Genomic DNA, 24945 nt, shown 5'->3' with positions numbered 1-24945 from the left:
AATTTGTCAATGAAATTTGGAGTAAGGTGATGCATGTGTGACATGACACTGTTTGATGTTTGGTGTACATACACACATAACGAATACATGCAGAGCATTTTAAACCATAAAGACAAGGTAAATTGTTTTGGTTTATTTTCCTTGCCTTCATTTCTGTTTTTGGTCTGTTTACTTATTAATGAAGAGGAGAGAAATATACATGCACACACACACACACACACACACACACACACACACACACACACACACACCACACACACAATGGCAGTGGACAACTTCAGTTGAAAAAATAATTTTCTTTAATAAATCATGCTAAGATTGTGTTAATGAAGTGTTAAATTTTAATGACCCAATCTCGTTTAGATTCCAGTGGCTCGATGGGTTCATCCCACCTCCCAGAGTTTGAATGAATACACAATAAAATGACATCTCATTTTATGTGTTTTTCGGTGACCTGCTGTCCACCAAAAGTAGGCTGCCATTTTGACTAGTGGTTCAAGTTAATTATTTTTTCTTCACAAGACTTGCATATCGAGGCTATATTTGTCCTGTCATTGTGGAGAACTGCTGAGATGGTGGTGACTGTGTGAGTGTGTTTCTTAGCAGCTACGTGTTGAGTGAGGGGTGTGTGTGTGTGTGTGTAGATGAGACTCACTCATCCATCACACTCATGAGACTGAGACCTGCCAAAAAGGCCTGTGGAAAAGGTACAGACTACAGAATTCATATTTAGTCTTTAAAAAGACCCCTGCTGAGAAGGTGCTTAATTCAGGTAGACATGTGATCAAACCAGTTGCTTACTGTAATCTGTAGAGTTAAATGGTTTTATTCAGAAGTTGATGTATTATCAGACTTCTGTGAGCAAATATCAGTAAATTCACTATGAGTCCAGGTCACCAATAAGTGTAGTTTTGGCTTTTAATATGGTTGATTGTCACATTCTTTTAGATACCAAAGACTGAGTTCTAGTCTGTCTCCTACTTACCCCCCTGACAGAGAGGTCTTTTTTCAATAAAGGGTTATTTCTCAAAACACTCAGATTCTATTTTTGGACCAGTACCTCCATAGACATAACCACTGGTGGAGTTATCAGAAGACAGGGCATCTCTGTCCACATGCTGATGATGTACTGTTTTATGTGGCTGATGACACAAGTCTTCTCTCTTTTTAGATGTATATCAGTGCATAGATATCACAAAACTAACAGCTCAGCCAGATTTACAGGACAAACAGATATATTACTTATATGTTTAGAAAGAGGAACTGGCCATAAAATGTAATTCTGATAGATACCTGGTCTACAGTTCCCCAGGCCCCCAGGTTTTCCGACTAGCTGCCACTTACAGGGCTCTCCCTAGTGCTGTCAGCTACTATTATAAATTCGATTATATAATCGAATAAAAAAAAAAAAAAGAAATAAAAAACCCCAGACGTTTGATTGTGAAAAAACAGCAGCACTATCGCCACTGTCTGCCTCACAAGTTCTCACGTGGGTCAAGGCTGCTGCACTGAATGGACAGGAGAGGACGGGAATAATAATTTTGCTTTTGTTGATTCAATATGAAACGTGGGTCAAGCTGTAGCACTACGCTTCCACTGTAATCAATGAAACTGGCTACACTAGGCTTGAGAACAGTGCGTCATATGCTTTATATTGAGTGAAATAAAGATGTATTGATTGTGAGTAATGGTCAGAGTAGACATGACTTCTGAAAACAAGAAACAAACAAACTAGAATTAGTACAATTTAGAATTACAGAGGCTGTGGAAATAAGGTCGGCTGACCAGTCTCTGCACACTTCAGCAATCAAAGCCAAAGTCAACACTGCTTTTTGGTCACAAGCCTGCCTTTTTGCCTGTAAAAACATGCCAAATTCAATTTTGTTTGTAGTTTACTTATGCATGGAACAGTTTTCCCAGACTCTTAAAAAATCAGATGACAATGCAAAGCAAAAACTGGAATCATTGTATTTTTACCCAAACAACCCCCCTTATCATTACTTTGCTTTTTTTCTGGGACCTGTGAGTTGATTTTCAGTGCCAAGTAGTGTATTCTACACTGTTCTGGCATTAAATTAGTTGCACCAAACCAGCAGAGAGTCTCATTCACATCTGTGTAATTACAATCAGTGTAAGAGTGTCTCTGAATAAGACCCACCAGCAGCCAGAGAATAGAGCTGCCTTGACAAAGCATTGACAACTGTGGAACAGGCAAAATTAAGCCCTCTCCATTCATACCCCCTAGTTCTTATTATGCACAAGCTATCTCACTGAGCTTGCTTTTGTGCTGGTATAATTACTTAATCTGAGCACTCCTAGGGTGAATTACTTTGTGTGCAGCAAGCAGGGGCATTGCTTTGACTCAAGCCCCCAAAGGGGAATAGAGGCTAGCTTTAATTTTACTGTTTAAAAGTTGCAAATGTAATAATGGCCATTGTCAAAAGGGATCCACATTTGTGTGCTTGTGTTTCTGTCAAAGCTGCAGTTTTCTTTTATTTTTACAGGCATTATCATGGAAATAAATACAATATGTTACATTTTGAGCAAGATTTCATCACCCTATGTGTCTTTACTTCCTTTAAGCATTTTACGGACGGTGTGGAGAATGAATCACAGTGCATTAGTTAGTGTGTTGTGCATTATTTTGTGTTGTTTGCTGTTTATAATGGGCCTGGGCAACACTTAACTAGAATGGAGGCCCATCAAGGCAGACTGATAAGGACCTAGGGATCCACTCTAGTCAATTACTGCAAAGTGCCAAGTTCAACTCAGTGGGCCTTTTATGAAGTACACCAGCTGAGTAAACAAATTAATCGTACATCCATGGTTCCCCAACACAACCATGCGGCCCAGGGCAATCATACATCAGACAGAGTGATAGTGGCTGTCTCCACCAGGAAATAGAAGGGTCCCACTATTACAGATAGGCAACCACATAGGACTCATAAGCTATAGGCCATCACACTTATTCTGCCTCTCAACTGCACTGCTCTGTCTGTATTGGCTTTTTATACCTTGACCATGGCTTTGTAAAGAGGAGAGTTACTTTTACAAATGTAAACGATTAGTAACTATTGTGTGGTAATACAGTGGATCAGATAGAATAATATCAACAGCTCATTCTATTCAGAGACAATGCTGTCCAAAGGAAACCGTGTATCTCCAACATTGAAAGCAGAAGCAGAAGACAGGGCAGTTCTTCATATTTACATGGTTTGTGCAGGACCACTAACATCTACAGAGTTACATAGACTAATGTACATGTTCAAAGATATGTGTGCATGCATGTACGTTTTTGTATACAGTCTATCTGTGATAAGAACTAAGAAATCTTGTATTTGCTTGTGGTTTTGTATTTGTGTTAGTGGGCGGATTTGTATGTGTTCGTTTGTGTGCCCCTTTTCTCGATTTGACCTTGAAGTAGCCTGATATACAACACCTTATATTTGTGTCATCTTCAGCCGGTGGATGGGCCATGCTGTGGTCCAGTAATCAATACAATGAACAGTAATCTGCAGCCCAGGGAGAGAGAGAAAGGCAGAGTTCGTGTGTGCCTGTATGTGTGTGCGTCCACATTATGTGGCAAAAAAAGACTGTGTGCTCCACAACCTTTAATACATGGAAGCACACTGCCCCAGGATGAAACTAAGTTATAAAGTTGTTAAGCTCATAGAGCAGTTTGCTCAAAGCTCTTGGGAAAATAAGTTCTTTGGTGAATTTGAAATGTTTTGCTCTAATTTCAATTTTGGAACAATATTTGTGCATGCACATATTCTGAAATGCAGTTTAATGCCTGCAGTTGCATCCCATAGCTGCTTTATTACTTATAAATAAACGAGTCAATTCACTGAGAAATTGGAAAATAAATACATAAATAAATCTCTGAATTAATAAAATATGCAGAATTTAGGATATGAATTAATAACAAAAAAAATGTAAATAAATCAAACTCATTTTTTACTAATCTACATTTCTTCCTTGCAAAATATTTTGACGAATTAAATATCTATTACCCTCATGTACTTTTCATTTTTAATATTCCCTTTAGCATATGCTGTATGACTGCCTGTCTGTCAGTCTGTCTCTCTTTTTGCAGAGAACCATCAATCAGAAACAAGAAACACATTTTTTCCTCGACTATGTGGTTCCAGACAAATCAATTCGTAAAGCCAAGCCCATTTGCGTCTAGATCTTTGGAATTGTCCAAATGTGTTTTTTACAACTCATACACATTTCCAGCAATTGTCACCAAATTGATCCAGGGCATCTCTGGACTAAGCAGGGAAATGTTGCTATTTTGGATTGTTGACATTTCATACAGTGGTGCTTCAGCTGGTCCTCAAAGTTTGCTCAAATACAGTGGGCATGGCCTATAATACAAAAAATACCCTATCTCCAGAACATTTTGTGCTGTTGCAACCTCATTTGGTGGATGTGTAGATATGATGTCTGAGGGACCATGACAAAATTGGTGCCATTTGGCCATTATGTGACACTGTAGCAGCAGCATCAGATATAAAGGAAGGAATCTGTTCGTCTGTATATATGTGTTTATGACTGTCCGTCTGAAAACTGCTCATCCGCTTAACTTCATTGATACTGATGGGCGGGTTTTTTGCTGAGGACCCAATGGAGTACAAGTTGATCGGATGAGCACTTCTTCTCGAGAATACTAAAAGCAGCCAAACCAAACTTTTCTAAAACACTGCAAGCAGCTCTTCTGGGGGCTAAGCGATCGGCCTGCTTAGAATACACACATATAGGAGCTTACTAGTTATCTACATGCATTGATGATGAATATTATAAGAAGAAGCACGCAAATTATAACATTTGAATGAGTTGAATGATATACATTCAAAAAATATAGATTTTTGGAGACATTGCAGTAAACAACCACAGTACACTAATGTCATGAATGAACACTACACCCAATCTATATTTTTATCAATGAAAAAACATTCACAGGTACTCCAAAGTGTTCAGTTGCTTCGATGTTTGGATTGTGCAGAGGCTTGAGTCCTAGGTTGGTAGCTGGCATTGATTTCTCTGCTCTTTGCTTTGGTATAGCATGAGTTGACTTTTCTGCCCTGTTAATATGATGTCAGGTTGAGTTCTCTTGGTCCATTATTTTGTGGTTGCTGGCAGTCAAACTCTCTCGACAGTCAGTTTGTGTTTTGCTGTAGTTTATATCTCCAGTTACCTTAATGTATTTCTGTGCTCCGGGAGAGTTGTGTCTCTGTAACGGCTGCCATCGTCTTCTGTTGGTAGATTTTCCGGAGGTGTTGGCTGGTGTTCAAGAAGGCCTCCAGTAAAGGACCCCGACGGTTAGAGAAGTACCCAGACGAGAAGGCAGCGTACTTCAGGAGCTTCCACAAGGTAAACACACACACCTGAAACAAATTCAAATTCAGTCATTCAGATTTGTCTTAATTAATTGATTTACCTTTGATTTACTGTACTGTATTACAATCAACAACAGAATTACAGCTGAAAAAATTTATCAAATACAAATTATTGATAAATATCCCAATTTTTTCTCTATTAACCAATTAAATATTTCCAATGTGACATCTTAAACAAACAAAATATTAAAAACATTTGTTGCAACTCTAAACAATGTATTATGTTGTAAATCACTTTCCTCAAATTGAAGGTTCACACAATAAAGCCAAATGAAAACACCAAGAATATAAAGGCTTAAGTGTCAGGAGCTTTATGCATCATTACGGATATTTATTTCTTTGTGGAAGCAATGTCTCAGAAGGCAAAAAGGTTGCATTCAGGTCAAAGGATGCTGGTGTCAGTCAGTCCTTTGGTGATTAAGATAATGCAGCATATAGTGACCAGATTACCATGAAATTTAGAATCAATATTCATTATGTCCAATACAATCCTAATGATGTGGTAACACCCTGACCTTTGGTTTAATGCCACCATCAATCATTCCTGTTTGACAAAAATAAAGTCTGATAATGTAACTAATATATTACACCATATATTCATTCTCCTGTACATATTCATGGTCTCCAGAGGATCATGAATCTTAAAGTCTGCCTTTGTCCTCTTGAATACCACAAGGAGATTAAACCTGGCGTGTCACTCCCCAGGGAACAGTCTCTGGCCGAGTCTAAATGCTACTGACATCGGCATGCACAGCACATTCATCAGACAACAGCCAAGGGTTTCATTTTGCAATTTGGCCAACTGGTGGAATTAATTAGCTTTAGCTGATAAAATCTGACGCCAGTGGTTGCCCACCAAAAATGAGGAGGCTGGAATTGTATTTAGGCGTAAGATGTATTCTCTTAAATCAACAGTAGAAATGTATTTTTAAAATGCAGTACTTGTTGTATAAGATTAGGTTACTTGAGATGGGAGTTTTTTTACATTGTATTAACAAAGAAAGGATTTAAGCTGTTTTACACACTCCTACCAAGAACCTAGTTTTCATCTTCATATATAAAGTTCTGTCCATTGGCCACAGATGATGGAGTTAAGGATCCATTAAGACACATTTTGCAACTTTATCTTCTCCTCTGGGCCCTTCTCCCTCCCTTTTTAAAGTAATAATTCAGAATATAATATCTTGCTCTCCGCCTCTTAAGCCCTTTGAAATACTTCAATTATGGCTCATTATCATGGTGAGGGGAGATGATGTTAAAGGAGTAGCACCGTGACCAGTGTTTTATAGTAATGAGAGGAGATAACAGCGGATGATAGGGGACTTTGAAACCAGGTTTCGTACGTGGCTGTAGTCTGAGAGCTGATTAAGTATTCTGTAACAGTCTACTACCATGTATTTATGAATAAGGCTGGGGCTTTCTCAAACACGGTGGACATGTCCCACTTTAGTAGCATCCTCATCTTCCTGGAATGCATGCAAGGACAAGCTAGGTAGATGTTTTGATCCACTTTGTTAGCGTCCTTCGCTGCTACAGTATCAGCCATGTATTGTGAATGAAGCGTCTCTCTGCCCACTGTATCATGCTGTCACAAGGGGCGCCCTGTGTGGTTGTAACCCCCCTCCCAGAGGCATCTCATACACCCGGCGCTGGAGTGAGCGATGAGTGCACACATGCACCAGTGCACCTGGTAATGCATCGCCACAAAGATCAAGAAAGGTCCCGTCTGAGGGCTTCATTCAACGGTGCAGTGCTTTGGGAGGAAATAGGCTGCACTGGTGGCTGATTTACAGAATCAACACAAAGGGGATTGGCTTTCTTTCCCACTTCTTTCTTTCTCTCTCCATATCCCCTCTACTCCCACTCTCTCTCTCCCCCTGTGCCTTTTTCTCCGTCTGAGAAGTGCTGGTCCACACAGTAAAACAATCCCTGAATATTTTTAGCAGTATTTTCAGCTCTGTGAAAAGTTGTTTTTCTGTGCTACATTTCTCAAGCTCTCCTGAGCTCCTGACAGAAGCAGCCAAAGTGGGAAGATGGAGCTGTATTTAAATGTCTAAATACAGTATGTGCATATTGAAGTGGAAATAACCAATAAAGCAAAGAGAGGTGAACGGTTTTAGCCACATTGGTGCTGTCAGTGGGTTGGCCCACTTTGGTCAAGAGTAAAATATCTCAAAAACTATTGGATTGCTATTACATTTTGTACAGACATTCATAGTCCTCAGAGGAAGAAACATAATGGTGATAGCCTGATTTTTTCTCTAGTGCCACTGACAGGTTCACACTTTTGGCCTTGTAGTGACATATTTCAACAAGTGAGGCAGGGACTGATGTGACATTTGGTACAGACATTCATGCCCCCGAGAATGAGCCCATTGTAGCTTCTTTGTCTTTTGTTTATGTTGTAGGGACAGCCACACGTGCATGTTAGTGCATTTGAGCCTGTGAAAAGTTCAGTGAGTGAGTCCGTAGCACAGCGAAACTAAGCTGAAAAATGAGTCAAAGCTGCTGCCCAGCAACTAAACTAAGCCCCTAAACTAACACAGTAGCACAAAAGCTAAGAGAGGCTGTCAGTCAGTAGTTGTGTACAGAATGAACTAGAATGAATGAGAGACCTGGCCGCGGAGCTGTGGCGGTGATGGGGAGGTGCATATTTTCTTTGGTCTGACTTGTTGCAATATTGCATAAAGAACCTTTAACGTTCATCTAGCACCACCATTAGGTCAAAATTTAAATCGTCCAATACTTTGGTTGGGTCATCCGTCAATCGGAGGATCAGCGGTTCAATCCCCAGCACCTCCAGTCTGCAGGATGAAGTGTCCTTAGGCAAGACACTGAACCCCAACTTGCTCCTGAATCATAACTTCGGTGTGTGAATGAGAGTTAAAGAATAATCTCCTCCAGTTTAGATTACTCCTGGATGAAGTGAATGGAAAAGCGCTTTGAACGGTCAAAATAACTAGAAATTGCTATACAAGCACAGACAATTTACCCTTTACCATTTGGTTTACGACTACATGCTTCTTAAACTTCTGACATTTCCATCCGTCAGTTGTACTTTGTGTTTTGTGCTAATTAGGAAATACATAGGAAACATTATTCCTGCTAATCATCAGCATGTCAGCACTGTCATTAGCACATAAGTCAAATCACTGCGGTGCCCAAATACAGCCTCACTGAGCCGCTACCCTTAATGTCTCTTAAAGCAAGATTTAACTTACACCTTTGCATAAATGAGAAGAAAGAAAAAGAGAGGAGACGAGGAATACTCATCACAAATGATTCACTTTGCTCAGACTCTAGCGCCTTAGGCTGGGAATGCACCCAAACCTTTCCCTTAGACACACATGCACAGGAAGAGAGACTAAAAGATGAGAGGCTGGTGGAATTCATGGCTCAGAAATTCCCACTGTTGATGCTTGCTTTGTGTCAGTTATGTGTATGAAAAGCCTGCCCGAGGACAAAATGCATACTGTATCTTCACAGGGAAAAAAAAATCACCTCATCTCATATAAAATATTTAGATACTATCTTTGAGGGGGATAAGAAATAACAAATGAAAAATATCTGCTATCTTTCAATATCCATAGCCCCTTCTCCCTTTTCCCTTTTTTCATATTTCCTTGCTTCATCGTTGAAATACTTTTTTAAATCTCTCGGTGAGACCTGAATTCTCAGAGGAAGTAATGTTATCGCAGACAGAAATCTGTAGTCTACATACAGTATGTTGTGTGTGTTATTAAGTCTGGTCTTTTAACCTTAAACAGTAAAGCTTTACTATACGGGCAGTGAGCCCAGCTAATTCATTCCCAACAGTCTGGCAAAGGGCCCACGGTTAGCATACAATGGACTACAATAATGTAATGGGCCTTATCTCCCAGGCAGAGTGAACACAGAGAAGACTGTTGAACAAAATGGCCTGTAAATGCGGGTGATATTCAATTAAATGTAATCTTCTCTCTGTTTTTTTTCAAAAAGGAAAAAGGATCAATCTCCTGGTAAAGTGATTTAGATGCTTTTGATCGCACTTCTCCCCATTGGCTGAAAAAGCAGTTTCAAGGAGAGGCACTTGAACAGTGGATGCACAGTGTATGCACCAGGTCACATTTATTCATGAAGTACTTTTAAAATAAATAGCAACACATTGCAGCAACCACCATGGTGCAACGAGCTGAAATCGTGTTGAAAAGATCTTTTCGTAATCAGCGGAAAAATGACTATTATTTATTTATTCCTTAAGATCACCCATATTTCTAGTTTACCTCACCGTCCTTTATATGCTAAGCCACTAACTACTATTGCACTTTTAGCGAAGCAGTACAAGGTGGCAATTAAGCCTTGCTGCTGCTGCTGCTGCTGCTGCTGCTCCTGGCTGTGCTCATTCAGAGTAATGTGCTGCTGCCACTCTCTCCTTTCTCTTTAGATCACTGAGCTCCATAACGTCAAGAACATTACCCGGATGCCGCGGGAGACAAAAAAGCACGCTGTGGCGATCATCTTCTGTGACGACACATCCAAGACATTTGCCTGTGAATCAGGTAAGTGCCTTTCCCTCACCATTCAAAATTCAAATCAGTCATTCTCAGCTACAGTAGAGCAGGATTTGGAAGAAAGCATTGAATCATTTTTTGCTTTTAGTATTTGTTCGCAAAGACGTGAATGTGTGTCGGTAGGTTCTGGATGAGAATTGTGAGGGGGGGGGGGTTGCAAAAAGTTTGGCAAGAAGTGGAGGAAGACTCAGAAGTGAGAGGCAGAGAGAAAGAGGCGAAAGAAGCAGTGGAGAATTGGAGTTTAGCCAAGTGATGCTCATTTGCCGCTATATTAAGAAGTGGGAGGTTCTGTTCCGAAATATTGATTTTCATACTGCAGGTATGAAAAACGATATTGGGCATCGTTTGCAATGTGTTTCAACCCAATTATGGGCTGTAACAATAGAGATTGCCTCTAACACGTGGACAGGAAGCCAAAGAGGCACATGATCTGGACATGGCCGGTCTGTTCTGAAGCTGCAAATAAATGGAGCTGGCTATAGAGGAAGCCGGGGGCAAGATAAGGTGGATGCACCTCCATGTGCTTCCAGACAAGGATGAACATCTCAATCTTAACTCCAGCCTCATGGATGGGTGTGTAATGATCAAATGTCTGTTGATGGAGAGGAGCAGGAACCTCAGGGAAAATATTATTGAACTTTGAGCAGTGAACTCTCTTGCCTTTTACTCTGTTTCTCATGATCACTTACTCTTTCTCCCTCTCTCTCTCCATCTCCCTTGGCTCATTTCCATGCCTAGAGCCTTCCCCCTCACACCACCATATGGATGTCTCTATCACCGTGTGTCCGCTGACCTCCCATAGTCCTTCACTTCCTGAAACACCCTTACATTTACACCCCTGACTCTCCTGTGTGCATTCACATGTTGACCACATATACAGGTTGAAGAAATACACAATATTAGTGATTTTTAGATTTGACTTTTTTGTACTGTTTAAGACATCTAAGTTCTGGAAGGAATTTGACATCCTTTTTATAGTACGTTTTTTTCTGCTTTTTGAGCAAAATATATTCCAGAGTTGAATTTGCCAGGTCCATCTGAGCGTACCTACATTGGATGCTAATTTGGCAAACAGCCTCTCCATCACAGTGCAATATCGGTGGGAGTTTGGATCTGAAAATGGTACCTGGCAGCTGGAAAGCAAGCATCAAACTTATTTTAGGGCCGCCATCCAAAGAAGCCAAATAATTTTGAAGGGTTGACTGTTTTTTAATAGAAAAAAAGCGTGCAATTAGGCGCCTTGATGATCTCCTGGCGTTTTATTTTTAAAAACAACCTTTTGATGCCTCCACTCGAGCACTGCCATGTTGTTTACGTGCTGTCAATAAAACAAGGAACCGAGCAAAAGACGGTAATAGATCTTACAGTTTTTGACAGTCGTGTGCTTTGGGTGCATCTGCCAAATATGTACCACAAAGAGATAAAGCGAGTGTGACCTGCAGATTGGATAATGTGTCAACTCCTGATGTCCCACAGCGGAATTCGGCCCAAAGAAATTGCGCATACAATATTATGTATTGTATTCGTCTGCACAGCACGCTGCCGACATCAGGAAAGACAAAGGATCCTGACGGCCTCCTGATTTGATTCTCATATATTCTCTCACTCCAACCTTATTCTGTTTTTTTTTTCTTGCATCCACACACATCCACCTCCATCACACACCAACATCTCCACACACAGAGGCGTCCTCCTACCATATTTCTTCATGCGTGGCACATAGACTACGAAGGCTGCCTCTGTGCTGATGAAGTGTTTGTTTAGCTGATTTTCCACTCTGTGGCCTTAAAAGAGTGGGAGTTTAGAGGCACTTTAAGGCCAGAGTTACTCTGAATGAGGAAAGCTGCATCTGGGGAGGCATGGGCAAGGAGCTAAAGTGCAGAGCTGCTGCCTAAGTGAATGTGTGTGTGCATCTGTATTCCTGCTTTCTGTTGTGTGTGAATGAAATGCTTCAGGCAGCGGCAGACCTTTCCTTCACCCTGCAAAGTTGAGTAGATCTGTCCCAATTGGACGCCAGAGCTGATCTGACAAACAGGTTGTCAGCTATTACACAAGACAGATTGAAGTGAATGAATTGAAATTACCTCCACACACGTATTAAACAAGCATGGGCTGATTTTTGATTATTAGACAAAGAAACATTGTGCCGTTCCGGCGCCTCCACATGCGTCTCTGAACTCATCACTGGCTATAGTAACGTATCCCACAATTCCACAGGGCCTGGAGTTAGGGAGCTTCAGAAAGATACCCAACTCTGGCATTTGCCTCATTTCATACTTCAGTAACTCTCACCCAAAGCTCACACAAGACAATTGGAAATCTTCGCCATTGTAAACACATTTTTTCCTCTGAGTTAACTGGAAAGAAAATTGGTATCCACAAACAACAATCACACAGACTTCCAGATTTGAAATAATTTGTATCCAATTAAAAAGAATCAGTCACAACGAATGCCCTCCACGCTTTAAGTGCCAGCTGTTACATGTTGTAGATATGACACCCTAAACAGAGCTTGGTTCCTAAAAGCAAGACTGCTGCTTTGAAGAATCAATACTCATAACTCTCCTTGTTTAAGTCAAAATTTTGTCTTATAATGAATCCTTAAATCATTAGTTCATCATTGCTTTTTTTTCTAAAAATCTAATGAGATACCATTCTAATGTCTATATGCTGAATACTTAGATATTGCCAATAGCTGGTTAGCTAAGCTCACCCCCTTGTAAAACCCTGACATTTTGTGCTTTGTTTTTAGTATCGATTAAGCAAAGAAGCTATAATGTGTTGATTAGTGAGCAGGTAGGCAGATCTAAAAAGAGCCAGGCTCGCCATTTCACCAGGCTGTGTGCTAAGCTAAAATAACTGACTGGCCTCAGAAGTTACATACACACACGAGTGGTATCACTTTTCTCCTCTTACTTTCAACAAGTAAGAAAAGATGTGTTCCTTTAACCACCTCATTCTGTTGAAATATTCTTCATTTTGTGTCATTCATACATTTCTTCTCCAATTAACGGGCCGCAGCTAAAGCCCTCCTTCAATTTGGAAAATAGCTTATTGATTCTCTGAGTAGATGATCTCCAGTTTCAGTTGCCACTGTGGCCATATTGTTTCAGCAGAGCTACTTATATTGTGCAGCCTGGAACTGAGTATTGGCCAACGAGGGAGGAGAAACCTACCATTCATCTGTCGTCGCCTGTTGCCGAGCCCACCTCCTCTTTTTAATCTGCACCAAATCGATCACATAGATTTTTTTTTCCCCCGCGGTTACTCTTAGCTGTTCTCGTGTCCTGTACGTGCAGCATTTTATTGTGAAATTCCTTGTGTGATTTACTTGCATGTGCATGTGTAAACAAACTAAAGGCAGAACAGTTGTGGTTGTACAATCTGGACAGCATGTTTTATTTTGTCTGCAGTTTACATATGGAGGAGATGTGTGTGTGTGTGTGTGTGTGTGTGTGTGTGTGTGTGTGTGTGTGCTTGATGGTGGACATGCCTTAACACTGTACCGCTGTGTGCAGAGCTGGATGCAGAGGAATGGTGTAAGCTGCTGTGCGTGGAGTGCCTGGGCACCCGTCTCAACGACATCAGCCTGGGAGAGCCAGACCTGTTAGCAGCGGGGGTGCAGCGGGAGCAGAACGGTGAGTGCCCAATTAGTCCCTGCTAACACAGACAGCCATTCAGGGTCAATCTCTCTCACTCAGCCCACCACCATGCAGTTACCGATTGCAGTCCGGGCGTGTATGTGTTAATGCAGCTGAGCCCTCAGAGGGTTAGGGGAGCAGAACAGCCACTGTCCAATTAGGCCTGGCTAATAAGGGCCATTTTTTGTCAATACCTGATCCAAAGTCTGCTGCAACAGTCTTTGGTTACATTAGCACATGTTGGATCAACTTGATAAGTACGTTTTTCATGTGTGTGTGTGTGTGTGTGTGTGTGTGTGTGTGTGTGTGTTGAAGGAAACCTGTGTGTGTGTGAGTTAGAGCACAGGTCACAGGCTGTGGTCGGGGCTCTGTTCCAGGCCTAATGAGAAGTGCTGTGCATCACTGGGTTCCCTCATAATGAAGCTTGTCACAGAGATGGATGAGATTATGGCTCCTAAAGCCATGTGAAATAAATGTGCTTCCCCACATATTTCCACTCACAGGAAATGGAAATGGAAAAGAGAAGAGACAACAGGGCGCTGCTATCACAGTGGAGCCCATTCGCTGTGTAATTTGTAAACTCGCGGAGGAAATTGAAAAGGCAACAGGCAAAAAAGAGCAGTTTAAAGTTGTAAAAGGGCGAGTAATTGAAAAGAATCTGCCGTCATTTCAGCCCATTTCATTTCACTGCAGCTGTAAAGTGAAATTGTATTCTTCAACATAACTTGGCCCCATTTATTTAAGATATCAATACACAAGTTTTTGACCATGCTGCGGTGAGCCAACTCAACTGTAACAACACAATTCCTCTCCCTTCTCCTGTGGCAGAAGTCCTGCTGTGAGGTGCACATACAAAGTGTGTTATGGAGACAAGCTGAGCCAGCGCCTCTCTGCTGCCTGTATGAGTGAACGAAACAAGAGGCTTGGGCCTGCGACCCAATGTTTCAATTAGTAGCCCTCCCCTAGCAGCAGGGGCCGATAATTAGATCAGAGTTCATTTTCACTGTCCCTAAAAATACGCCACGCTATGACATTGCCATTTTCTATCCACTGCAGACACATGGCTTATTTTGACTCATTAAGCGTAATTAGTGAGAACTAATTTAGATTATGGAAAACTCTCTTCTCTCTCTGTCTGCCTCAGAGAGTTGGTCTAATGTGAATGGGCAGATTTTGCTCCTTGTTCTAAATCCAGTTCACCGAATGGTGAGTTAGACCCACTGTAGGTGGAGTCAGGTAAAATACTATTTAAAATCTGTTTTTCAAGAGTTTTTTTACTCTGTTTGCCACATCAGTTAAAAACACTAAGTAAAAGCAAGTAAGGGGTGAGTTAGGAAGTTAGGTAAAAGTCAATTTAGTGTATTGTTTCTATTTCTTATTGTGCCATATGGCTGTTAAAAAAGGCTGAGCCTATCAAAAATAGTGAGCCAAACCCCACTCATTTGTTTCTACATGTACAATGGTAGCCATGTTTTTCATGCCCAAAGCCTCAGAAAATAAAAACTGATGTTACCATCCCTCCAACACTCCATAACCTAGATTCACAAAGTAGAGAGTGAAGAATAATCCATCATTTAAGATAAGAACTGATCCTTCGTCTTAATCTGGCTCTCCCACAACCCCTTTTAAGATTTAAACAAAGCCACATCCCAGACTATTCAGTTTTGTGTCAACTTTAATTCATCTTTATCCCTTTGCACAAATACGTCTGAATTGTGTTTTGCACAATTTGTGAAAATCCTTGCTTCTGTAAACTCTTGTGAATACTTCTTGTTACTGTTCCAGCAGATGACTTCTGATAAACTGCAGCTGAAATATGGAATCTTTAAGGACTGATTAGGATTGTGGGTTAGGATTTGCTGTCAAACGTGGCGTCACCCCCCCTTTTTATAGCATCAAATAACAAATAACTAACCAAATTTATCAGAAAAATGAACACTTGAACATACATCAGTTTGCTAAGAAGCACTAAAACCACCGAAACCATTTCTGGGAAATAATTATTTGACATGTACCTTGATTTTTTAGTCTTTAGAAGACCCGTGTCCCATCTGCAAAAATGGAAGGGGTAGATTTTATGAACTCCAGCCGGCCACCTGGGGGTGATAGAGATGTTTGTTCATCACTTTTGGGGAGCTGTCATGTCATCCATTCATATACAGTCTACGGTCTGCACGACAAATATGAAGCTACAGCCAGGAGACAGTTAGCGTAGCTTAGCTCAGCACAGAGAATGACTGGCAGCAAGTATCCTGGTTCTGTTCAAAACTTCTGCTAACTGAGACATTCAGTAACTGTCAATGTGTCAGCTTTAGAGGTGCTAGTAGACATAATTTATTATCCTTGGAAAGGGCCAAGCTGCCTGTTTCCCCATTTCCAGTCCAGCTAAGCACAAATACATACATAGATAATTATTTAATGCACTGATTGTGGTATTTAGCCCTACAGATAGTTCTGGATAGCAGTTCCTTGACCGAGCTCTGCCCTAATTTAATTGAAACTACAACCGTATACACTGAAAGAAACAGTCAATGTCAATAATTCACTGTGTGTCCTGTTTTTCAAGTTTCAAGTTCTTCATTGTTTTATGCATAACAATTACAGTGACGCAGTCGGTGGCAATGAAATTCCTGTTCTCAGGCTCCCTTCAATAATGCTAATATAAAATGAACAAAAGAAAACTCAATCAAACTGACAGTTTAGAAAAAGTGAATGGAAGACAAAGACATAGACAGTGCGGAAGTTAGAATATGACATTGTATAATGCTGAGGTAGACTTGTGCGCAGTAGTGATAAAATGAATACAGTGTAATAGACAGTGTGTGTGTGTGTGTGTGTGTGTGTATAAGACACACATTACTACATTGCTGCTCAACCATACACACACACACACACACACACACACACACACACACACACTGTAAATATACAGAATACATATACATACACTCATATCTCTACAGATTTAAACAGGTTAACATTAAATAAAAGTGGTATAAAGGTGAAGGATTATCCAGGCTAACGGGGACAGTGTGTCTGGAAGGAAATGTTGCTTTTGAATCTTTTAAATGTCACCTTTTAATGCTGTGAGCACTGCAAATGAAATTCGGAATAGACGCATCTCGAAATGTGGAAAAATGACCGAAAACTATCTGCAAGGCTGCTGTAGATACCACTAGATGTAAGAGAGAAAATGTGTTTTACCATAATTTAAATGAACCGACCCTTTGACTCTGATTGTAAACATTTTAAAAGTGTTCAATTTCTTCGTCACCATTGTGGTCCTTTTTTTTTTTTTTAAAATAAGCTGTGTATAAATCTCTCCAGAACGTTTCAACGTGTACCTAATGCCCACCCCTAACCTGGACATCTACGGGGAGTGCACCATGCAGATCACCCATGAAAACATCTACCTGTGGGACATACACAACGCTCGCCTCAAACTCGTGATGTGGCCTCTCAGCTCCCTGCGCAGATACGGACGAGACTCCACCTGGTTCACGTTTGAGTCCGGAAGGTGTGTGCGCGTGAAGATAAGAGTTTGTGCTGTCTTGTGCGTCCGTGTGATTGAAAAGTTGGCGGTGGGGAGGGGAAAAAAAAAACAAAAACGTAGGAAATGTCATAAAAACTTGAACAAAGCAACTTTGGATATCCAAAACATCCCAGGATATCAACATTTGCCGCAGAGCCCTTCAGGCACTGATGTGACAGGCGCCTCTGTGAATGTGTGTCTTTGTTTGTGTACTGTATCTACTCGCGCATGTGTGTGTGTATGTGTGTGTGTGTTTGACTTCAGTGGGCTATTATATCAATGCGCCTCTCTGTAAGTGCACATTCAACCATGCATATTTGTAAATCAGCAATCCAAGAGTGAGCACGATCAAAGTGTGTGCACTTCTCTCAGTCTCTGTGTGTGTGTTCCTGGCGCAGGATGTGTGACACAGGAGAGGGTCTGTTCACGTTCCAGACGCGGGAGGGGGAGATGATCTACCAGCGGGTCCACTCGGCCACGCTGGCCATTGCCCAGCAGCATGAGAGGATGATGGAGGAGATGGAGAAGAGCTCCCAGGTACATTTTTACATTTTGGTTGTTTATCTGATACCCGCAGAAGCTCACAATGAGGCCAACAGTTTTATTCTAGTGCTGCCAACATTACAAACAGCTAATAATGAGTGCAAGTGTCAACACACCGTTGTTCCAGGAACACTTAATAATTAATGCATGCATAGTGTGTGTTGCCTTCATACAGGGGCTAATGTATCCCATTGGACCTCATGCGAGGAGAAGAACAGAGCTAGAAGCGTTTGTACACAGGTGCACATAAACGCATATTTTCAAAAATATGTGATTCATTTTTAAAACCCGTTTTTTTCTCTAATATTTCTGTGGGTTCTTCACTGTCAGTTTGATTTAGGCTGATCAAACATGCATGTCATCGAGGCTGTTACCAGGATTATTTTTAGAAACCACTGAACACAAAAGCAATAAATCATGATTTTCACACAAGATGTTCACACACACACACACACACACACACACACACACAAGACAAGACACACTCTTCTCTCTGCTGCCTGGTCTCCCCCCAAAGTGGAGCCTTGGACCAGGAGAACTCTGACACCCCACGGTCTTGGCCTCCGCTCCCTCCTTCCATCACAACACCCGTCCATCCCCTCCTTCCTCCCTCCTTCCTTCCTTCCTTCCTTCCTCCCCCCCCCCCCCCCCTATCATCTGTATTCTTTATTTATGTAGGCCTGCCTAGTGTTTGATGGGCCTTGACCATATGGCCATGCTCTTGGACCCCACTATTTGGGAACATTTCCAAATGCAGCTCCATAAATCACACGGATAGCTACACAAAACTGACCACTTGCAGTTGCAGAATGGGTGATTAGCACGTTTACTACTTTATGAATGCAGAGTTTGTCACCATAATATTGACATATTTCATATATTTCAAGCTGTAATCTTGCTCTCAGATGAAGCTTTTAGTTTCACACTGCAAATAAAAAACTAAAACACATCATCGAGTGGCACGGCGACATCATAATCCCAAATGAATCCTCATCTCACCCGCCAAACAGCCATTCAGAGAGGAAACATGCCAACCAGCCAGCAATATGTCGCGCTGTGCACGCTCTTTGTTTACTGACATACCCACAGCAATTTCCCCCGTTGTGAGTGAGTGACTGAGAGTGACAGGAAGTGAAAGACACTGTGAGCTTTCTGTGTCTGTTTCAGATCCACTCCAGAGAGACGCTAACCAAGTCCATCTCCCTGCCACGCAGCGCCTACTGGCAGCACATCACGCGTCAGAACAGCGTGGGAGATCTCTACAGTTACCAAGGTACAGGCATGAAGCTACTAATCATCATACACACCGCGTCGCTATTTCTTTAGCGGCTTGTGCCAGTGGCAATGTATGGAACAGGAGGACAGAGACAGAGGGAGTGTTGTACTCAGCGAAGGAGAAATTGTCACTTCACATACCTGCTAGTGTCACTACAGTCATTTATGTCAGGAATCTGCAAAACAGAGGTCAGTTTAGACAAAAGATATACAACATTATATACAGAGCACTAAATACAGGACATAGATACAACATAACTTAACACTAAGAATATAAATACTTTCACTTGATCTGTCACCCATTGCTCAAAAACAGACCATAACAGAGCTGTGGTTCTCAATATTCGCCCTGTACGTTCACTTATGTGTACGTGTGGAAAAGGTATATTTTTGAACATACACTACTCAGAAAAAGTTAGGGATATTCGACTTTCAGGTGAAATATATGGAAAATGTAAAAAGTGAATGCTACAGTGATATTATATCATGAAAGTAGGGCATTTAAGTAGAAGCATGCAATGGTAATTTTATTCATCTTAAACAATTTATTTGAAGAAAATCTAACAACAGTGGTAGGTATACCACAACAAAAAATGTTCAGTGTCTCAATAAATTGGGATGTGGCCAAAGGACGTCCACTCCTCTCCTTTCTGTGACTCTTCCAGTCTCTGTATCACTGTTACAACCTCCTGATGACACTCTGTGACCCTCTAAGCTCAGTGAACACCTCCGTCTGAGGACTTCCTGTTTGAAGCCTCCAGTGTTGAGGTGCTGCTGATCAATTGTTAGGTGTCGTCTTGGTCTCATGATGTCAGAATGTGAACAGCAGGATGAGGAGGACTGTTTAAATACCAATTCTAACTGAACCAGGAAATGTATTGGTGGATTCATGGATCAAACCTGTTGTGAATGTTGCTGTTAAGCTTCTTGTTAGAGAACAGCAACTTGTGCAAAAAGTACTGAAACACTGAACAGTTGGACATGTGCATTCAAAGGTTTAGAGAAGGTCACATTAAGTTCACCTGGAAAGGTTAGAATGCATTTTAGGTTCATCCTGAAATTTCACCTGAAAGCCGAATATCCCTAACTTTTTGTGAGTAGTAGATCTTTTTTATGGTGGATTTTTGTCCTTTACATTTCTTTTTTCTAATCCTTCACACTTCACACCCATGTGTATGTAACAGATAAATCTTCATTTCCCCTTTGTCAGGCATCTGATTCACAATATGAAACAACATCTGTCTCCTAGACTTGGACTTGAACATCTTTTATTGATAAAAATCACTTATTTTGCTTTGCCTATTTAATCTATCCTCCTCTTTTCTCTGTTTATGTGTATTGTTTGTCTCATTTTAAGGATGTTTTCTTTATCAGTAATCGATGTTGTAGAAGCTCCTCATGTTAACGATTTCATTGGCTGCTGCAGCCTGTGCCTCTCTTTCATTTTGTGAATCTGATTCCTGACAGGTCTGTGACAGAAACATTGTATTACTAATAAACTCTGTGCTGACAGTCTCCGGAAATTCAACTTTTATTTTAAATTTAAATTTTTGTTGCAAAAGGCTCAAAATTATGAAGGAAGTATGACCTTAAACATCTAATAAAAGAGCTCTAGGAGTAGTACTAACAGTTTTTGAACATTTCATCTACAAATGACTGTCACTCATACAAGAATAACATGGACTCCTCAGTGTTTTCAGTCCTGAAGTCTAGACTCGTCTCATGTTAGACCTGTGCGCCTCCTTAGCTTCAGTCTTCAGATTAATCATCAAAGAACTTGTAAAAGTGTAAAACTGAGTCACTCCAGTGTTGTTTTTCTGTTTGTAACATCTCTTTCTGTTATGACAGAGAGAGACAAACCCACAATCTAAATTAGATTTCAAGAGAGAAAATCATTTGTGTGTGTTCTTGAAAGTAAATGAGTTCATGTCTATATATCTGTGTGTGTGTGTGTGTGAGGGTTGATAGATATTGCATTGATATTGCAGCAGGTGCTCTACATCATTCAGCACTGTATGTCCTTCATGAGCACTTAATGTACACATAGAAAGGGTGTGTGTGTGTGTGTGTGTGTTAAAGTCTAGATGTAGACCGGAGGCAGAAAGGTGATTAGTGAGCTGATGAGATTACGCTCTGTCTATATGGTATTCGTTGATTAGTAGACTTATCTGAGGATTATGGGCCTTTTGGCTTCCACTGATAGAGCAAAACAGAAAGCCGGGCAAAGATGAAAGCTTCTCTGGCGTCATACTTTTCTTTTGAAAAGCTAAGGCTGGATTTTGTTTTTTTTCTCATTATCATTTAATTGTGGCCTGATAAGCTTAAAAGCAAAATATGAGTCCTCCATTCCAAACATGTTTTTTAACTCATATACACTAAACAGAGAAGCTTCCACCTCAGGGTCATTATTTATAGGCTCAGTCTCTGTAAACGCTCCTTTTTAAACTCTCCCTCTCCAAACTCTGGTGAGCAGAGGAGCTTCTCTCCCATCCATCACCCTGGCATCTCCAGTGGTCCTCCCACACTTTTTCTGCGCATCTGTCCGATTCAGAACAACCCTCCACCTTCTCCTGCTCATACACATTCAGCGCTGCCATTATCTCCCCTCCTTTCCCATGAATAAATTGAATGCATCAGTGTGTTTGAGGACGCAGCGAAAAGGTCTCGTTGGACGAGGAGGACGACAAGGTGATTCTGGGGAGTGACGGCAGTTTAAGTTCCGTCGTCACGCGGGATGTTTGGACTGTGAAAGGCACTTCAGGAGAACCTCACACACGCCAGGTGCCGACGCTGCGTTCAACATGACTGCAAGCCTTTCGTAAATGAGGAGAGCCATGTGCTGTAATTTCATTGATTCCTCTGTGGCAGAAGGTCTCCACCTGCCTGGAGCTCTCTGACATCCTCTGTTCTCTGTGCTGCACTCAAATTAGCTCAACCTTAAATGTTGCAATGATTTGAAAAAACAAAATACACGCTGCTTTTTTAGAAAAGGATTTAAAAGATTTTTCAGTATTGTTCATCGCCCATCCTCCCATCACTGATGTCTCACAGGATCTCTAGTGTCCACAGAGGACAGATACCCATTCATCTATTAATCATAGAATTTCAGATCTCAGTTTAAACTCATCAGATTTCTTCATCACCAGCAATAATCTGAGTAACATTGTATGTAGAGTGCGAACAGGAAGTAACCAAAGCAGCAAGACTTCCATAATGCACATCTGCCAAATTGTAAATAAATAGGCTATAGGACAAAAAACTTTGGGGTCTAGATGGTTTCAATATCAATATTCAGACATTCTCTGAGGTTTAGCTTCAATAACCGTTCAACAGTTTTCACTGTATTTGTTGCACAGTGGACGATGAAGCTGGCTGAGGTCTTATTTTTACATCATGATCCGACACTGAAGCCCTAGCAGGACTTGCCAGAAGAACAAAAGCTGACAAGCTGAATTTAGGGAGCGTCCTGCAAAACGCCAAGATGGCTTTTCAGGTTTTTGCCAATAGCGTTCTTATAGTTTTCATTGACACTTCAGACCAATTAAAGTACATTTTTCTGCAAGAAAAATCATGAAATATGGCCCAAAGCAATCCTGACAAGTAATTTCCTTCCATTAGAACCACCTATTTCCACCATTCATTTGCTGTCACGCAGCTTTTTTAAACTGGGGTTAAAATATAATGCCTTATTGGGCTATTTGATTAATGTAGATACATGATTACAATAATATGTAATTAAATATTATATTATGGACAGTTAAACTTATTTAACAAAGTTCAAACAGTGAAATGAGGCAGTCTAGAGGATTTCTAATGCATTACATCCTTAGTCTCTAGACACATGCATGTATCTGGTATGTTGGTCATAGCTAGAGGTTATTAACAGGGTAAAATAGCCTAAAGTAGTGGAGTTCTAGCAAATGTCATCTTTAATGAACACCTCGTGAAAAAAAACATTATGTTTCTAGTTTATAGTCGTGGGTGTTTGAGTTCAGAAATAGATACATCAAGTTATTTTTCTGTAATAATGGTTAAATTAGTATTAGGATTTGGGTCCAGATAGAGGTAAGAAATCAGGACTTTGGACCATGATGGCTGGCTGCGTTCGCTCCTTGGCTGCATCACTGCGCGCATGATGAATATCCAATCAGCACAGTCAATTTGCTGAGTCATGCTCGGGTTGCTTTCAAATACCCTGCGGGTCCGGGGGAATAATTAAAGAACACAGTTTCCTGTCCTGTTGAGGTTTATTCACCTATTTGTTTATTTCTTTGCCTCAGTTAACGGGGGACCTGGCAGTGAAGTACAGCACTGTGACTCCTTTCTATTTCTACACATTTTCACATCTGCTTCTTATTTAGCTGGAAATGTCTCAAAAATACATCCCAAAAGCCTTGTTCGATGTAATTGAAAGTAATAATTGTCAAATGTGTTTTGTTTAAAAGAAAAAGAGGGATGTGTCGTAGAACAAAAAAAGAAAAAAGAAAGAAAATAGCACTCAGCCTTGATTGTCTTGCTGTGTGGAACAAAATGCAGCCCCCAAAGTTCACCTTTTCCAAGTAAAACCTAAGATAGATGCTTTAATCTCCAGGAACTATACGCTAAGACAATGTATCTACTCTCTCCCGCGCTTCACCTCCACTCTCCTAATGTTATTCACTCTTTTGCATTTCAGTGAAACTGCTGTGTTCTCCGAGTTTGCTGATGCATACAAATAAGTGCACTTTAAAGTTTTGGAGTTGAAAAAGCAAGGAGCCATGCCTGTCGGAAATGGTTCAATTACCAACTCTAATAGTGGAATGGAAAGGGGACAAGAATACTTGTATTTTTTCTTGGACCTATTTTTATGTTGTTTTTTTTTTGCCATCTTACACACACACACACACACACTCTCTCCATCTCTCTGCATTTCATTGTGCTCCACAGTTTAATGCCGTAGCATTAGCAATTCTAATGGAACGGCGCTGTTCTTAGTTTGATCGGCTGGGAGTGATACGAGGGGATTTTACAGAGAGGGAGCAAGTATCAAAGGCACAGGGACAAGATGATAGGGGAACAGAATGATAACACTATCTTATCTGCAACAGGCGACAAGGAATACACTAGATGTAGATGCAAAAATCTGAATCCCATGAAAAATTCATTACAGCCAGGTAAAACTGAGTTCAACTGATTTGGTGTCTTTCTGGTCGGCGCTTGTAAAGTTTTTAATCTCAGTCATCAGCTTGCAAACTGAAATTAACTGACCCACTCTCCAGGCCGCGTCGGATTAATCTTTTATGCGTTCCAGTGTATTGTCGCTCCTGTGGCTGCACAGAAGACACAAAGCGGGATGTCAGCAGCCTCGCATAATCCAGAGCTTGTGGTAGACGCAGCCGCTCTTTCTCTGGTTACAGCTGTTACTAGGATGCCATCTGTGTTATCGCATCGTGAGGGAGGAAGGTGCAGACAGGTGTGTGTTTGTGTGCGCCTACATGCGCGCATGAATAGCTGCTTGTGTGTCCGGGTCCGCCACTGTATATGTCAGTGTGTGTGTGAGTGCCCTCCCTGCCTGTCCTGTCTGCTCCGGCCCAGCAGCTGCCACCCCAGGCCAGATAGGATGACATGACCTTCCCTGGTAATGAAAAGGCACTGACAAATCACTGTCTGCTTCTCATAGGGATAGGAGAGGAGGAGGAGGAGGAGGAGGAGGAGGAGGGATGCTGACACCATCTTCCCTCTGTGTTTTTATTGCTATTTTTTCTTTTTTTTTTTTGTGCAAGTGTGTCTACATTTGTGTCTCCTGTCCAACAACGGGGCTCTCGTCAGGGGTCTGGCATCACACAACAGACACCGCTGTTTATGACCGAGGAGATGATGAGATCTGCTTCGCCCTCTCTGTCTGCACTGGGCTCCCTGCCTCTTTTTTTTTCTTGCCCAAATTGGCCTTGGTTGAGGGGAGGGATTGTCTTGGCAAAGATGTGAAAAGGATATGCCTGGTTGCGCACCAGTCGTTTCAGCAA

General features: G+C 41.2%; 1 protein-coding gene across 1 annotated transcript in view; it reads left to right on the top strand.

The window, feature by feature from the left end:
* The window catches only part of dok6 (docking protein 6), a 44018-nt gene that overhangs the window by 17399 nt on the left and 1674 nt on the right, over window positions 1–24945 (top strand). The window contains exons 2-7 of the mRNA XM_070853019.1: window positions 5269–5376; window positions 9826–9940; window positions 13471–13590; window positions 16921–17110; window positions 17524–17662; window positions 18836–18941. Of these exons, the coding sequence (XP_070709120.1) occupies window positions 5269–5376; window positions 9826–9940; window positions 13471–13590; window positions 16921–17110; window positions 17524–17662; window positions 18836–18941 (778 nt within the window). The remainder of the gene's footprint in view (window positions 1–5268; window positions 5377–9825; window positions 9941–13470; window positions 13591–16920; window positions 17111–17523; window positions 17663–18835; window positions 18942–24945) is intronic.

The sequence above is a fragment of the Pempheris klunzingeri genome, chromosome 21, assembly GCF_042242105.1.
Source record: "Pempheris klunzingeri isolate RE-2024b chromosome 21, fPemKlu1.hap1, whole genome shotgun sequence".
Lineage (NCBI taxonomy): Eukaryota > Metazoa > Chordata > Actinopteri > Acropomatiformes > Pempheridae > Pempheris > Pempheris klunzingeri.
The sequence above is the reverse complement of the archived record's forward strand: the minus strand, read 5'-3'. Positions and strand labels throughout refer to the sequence as shown.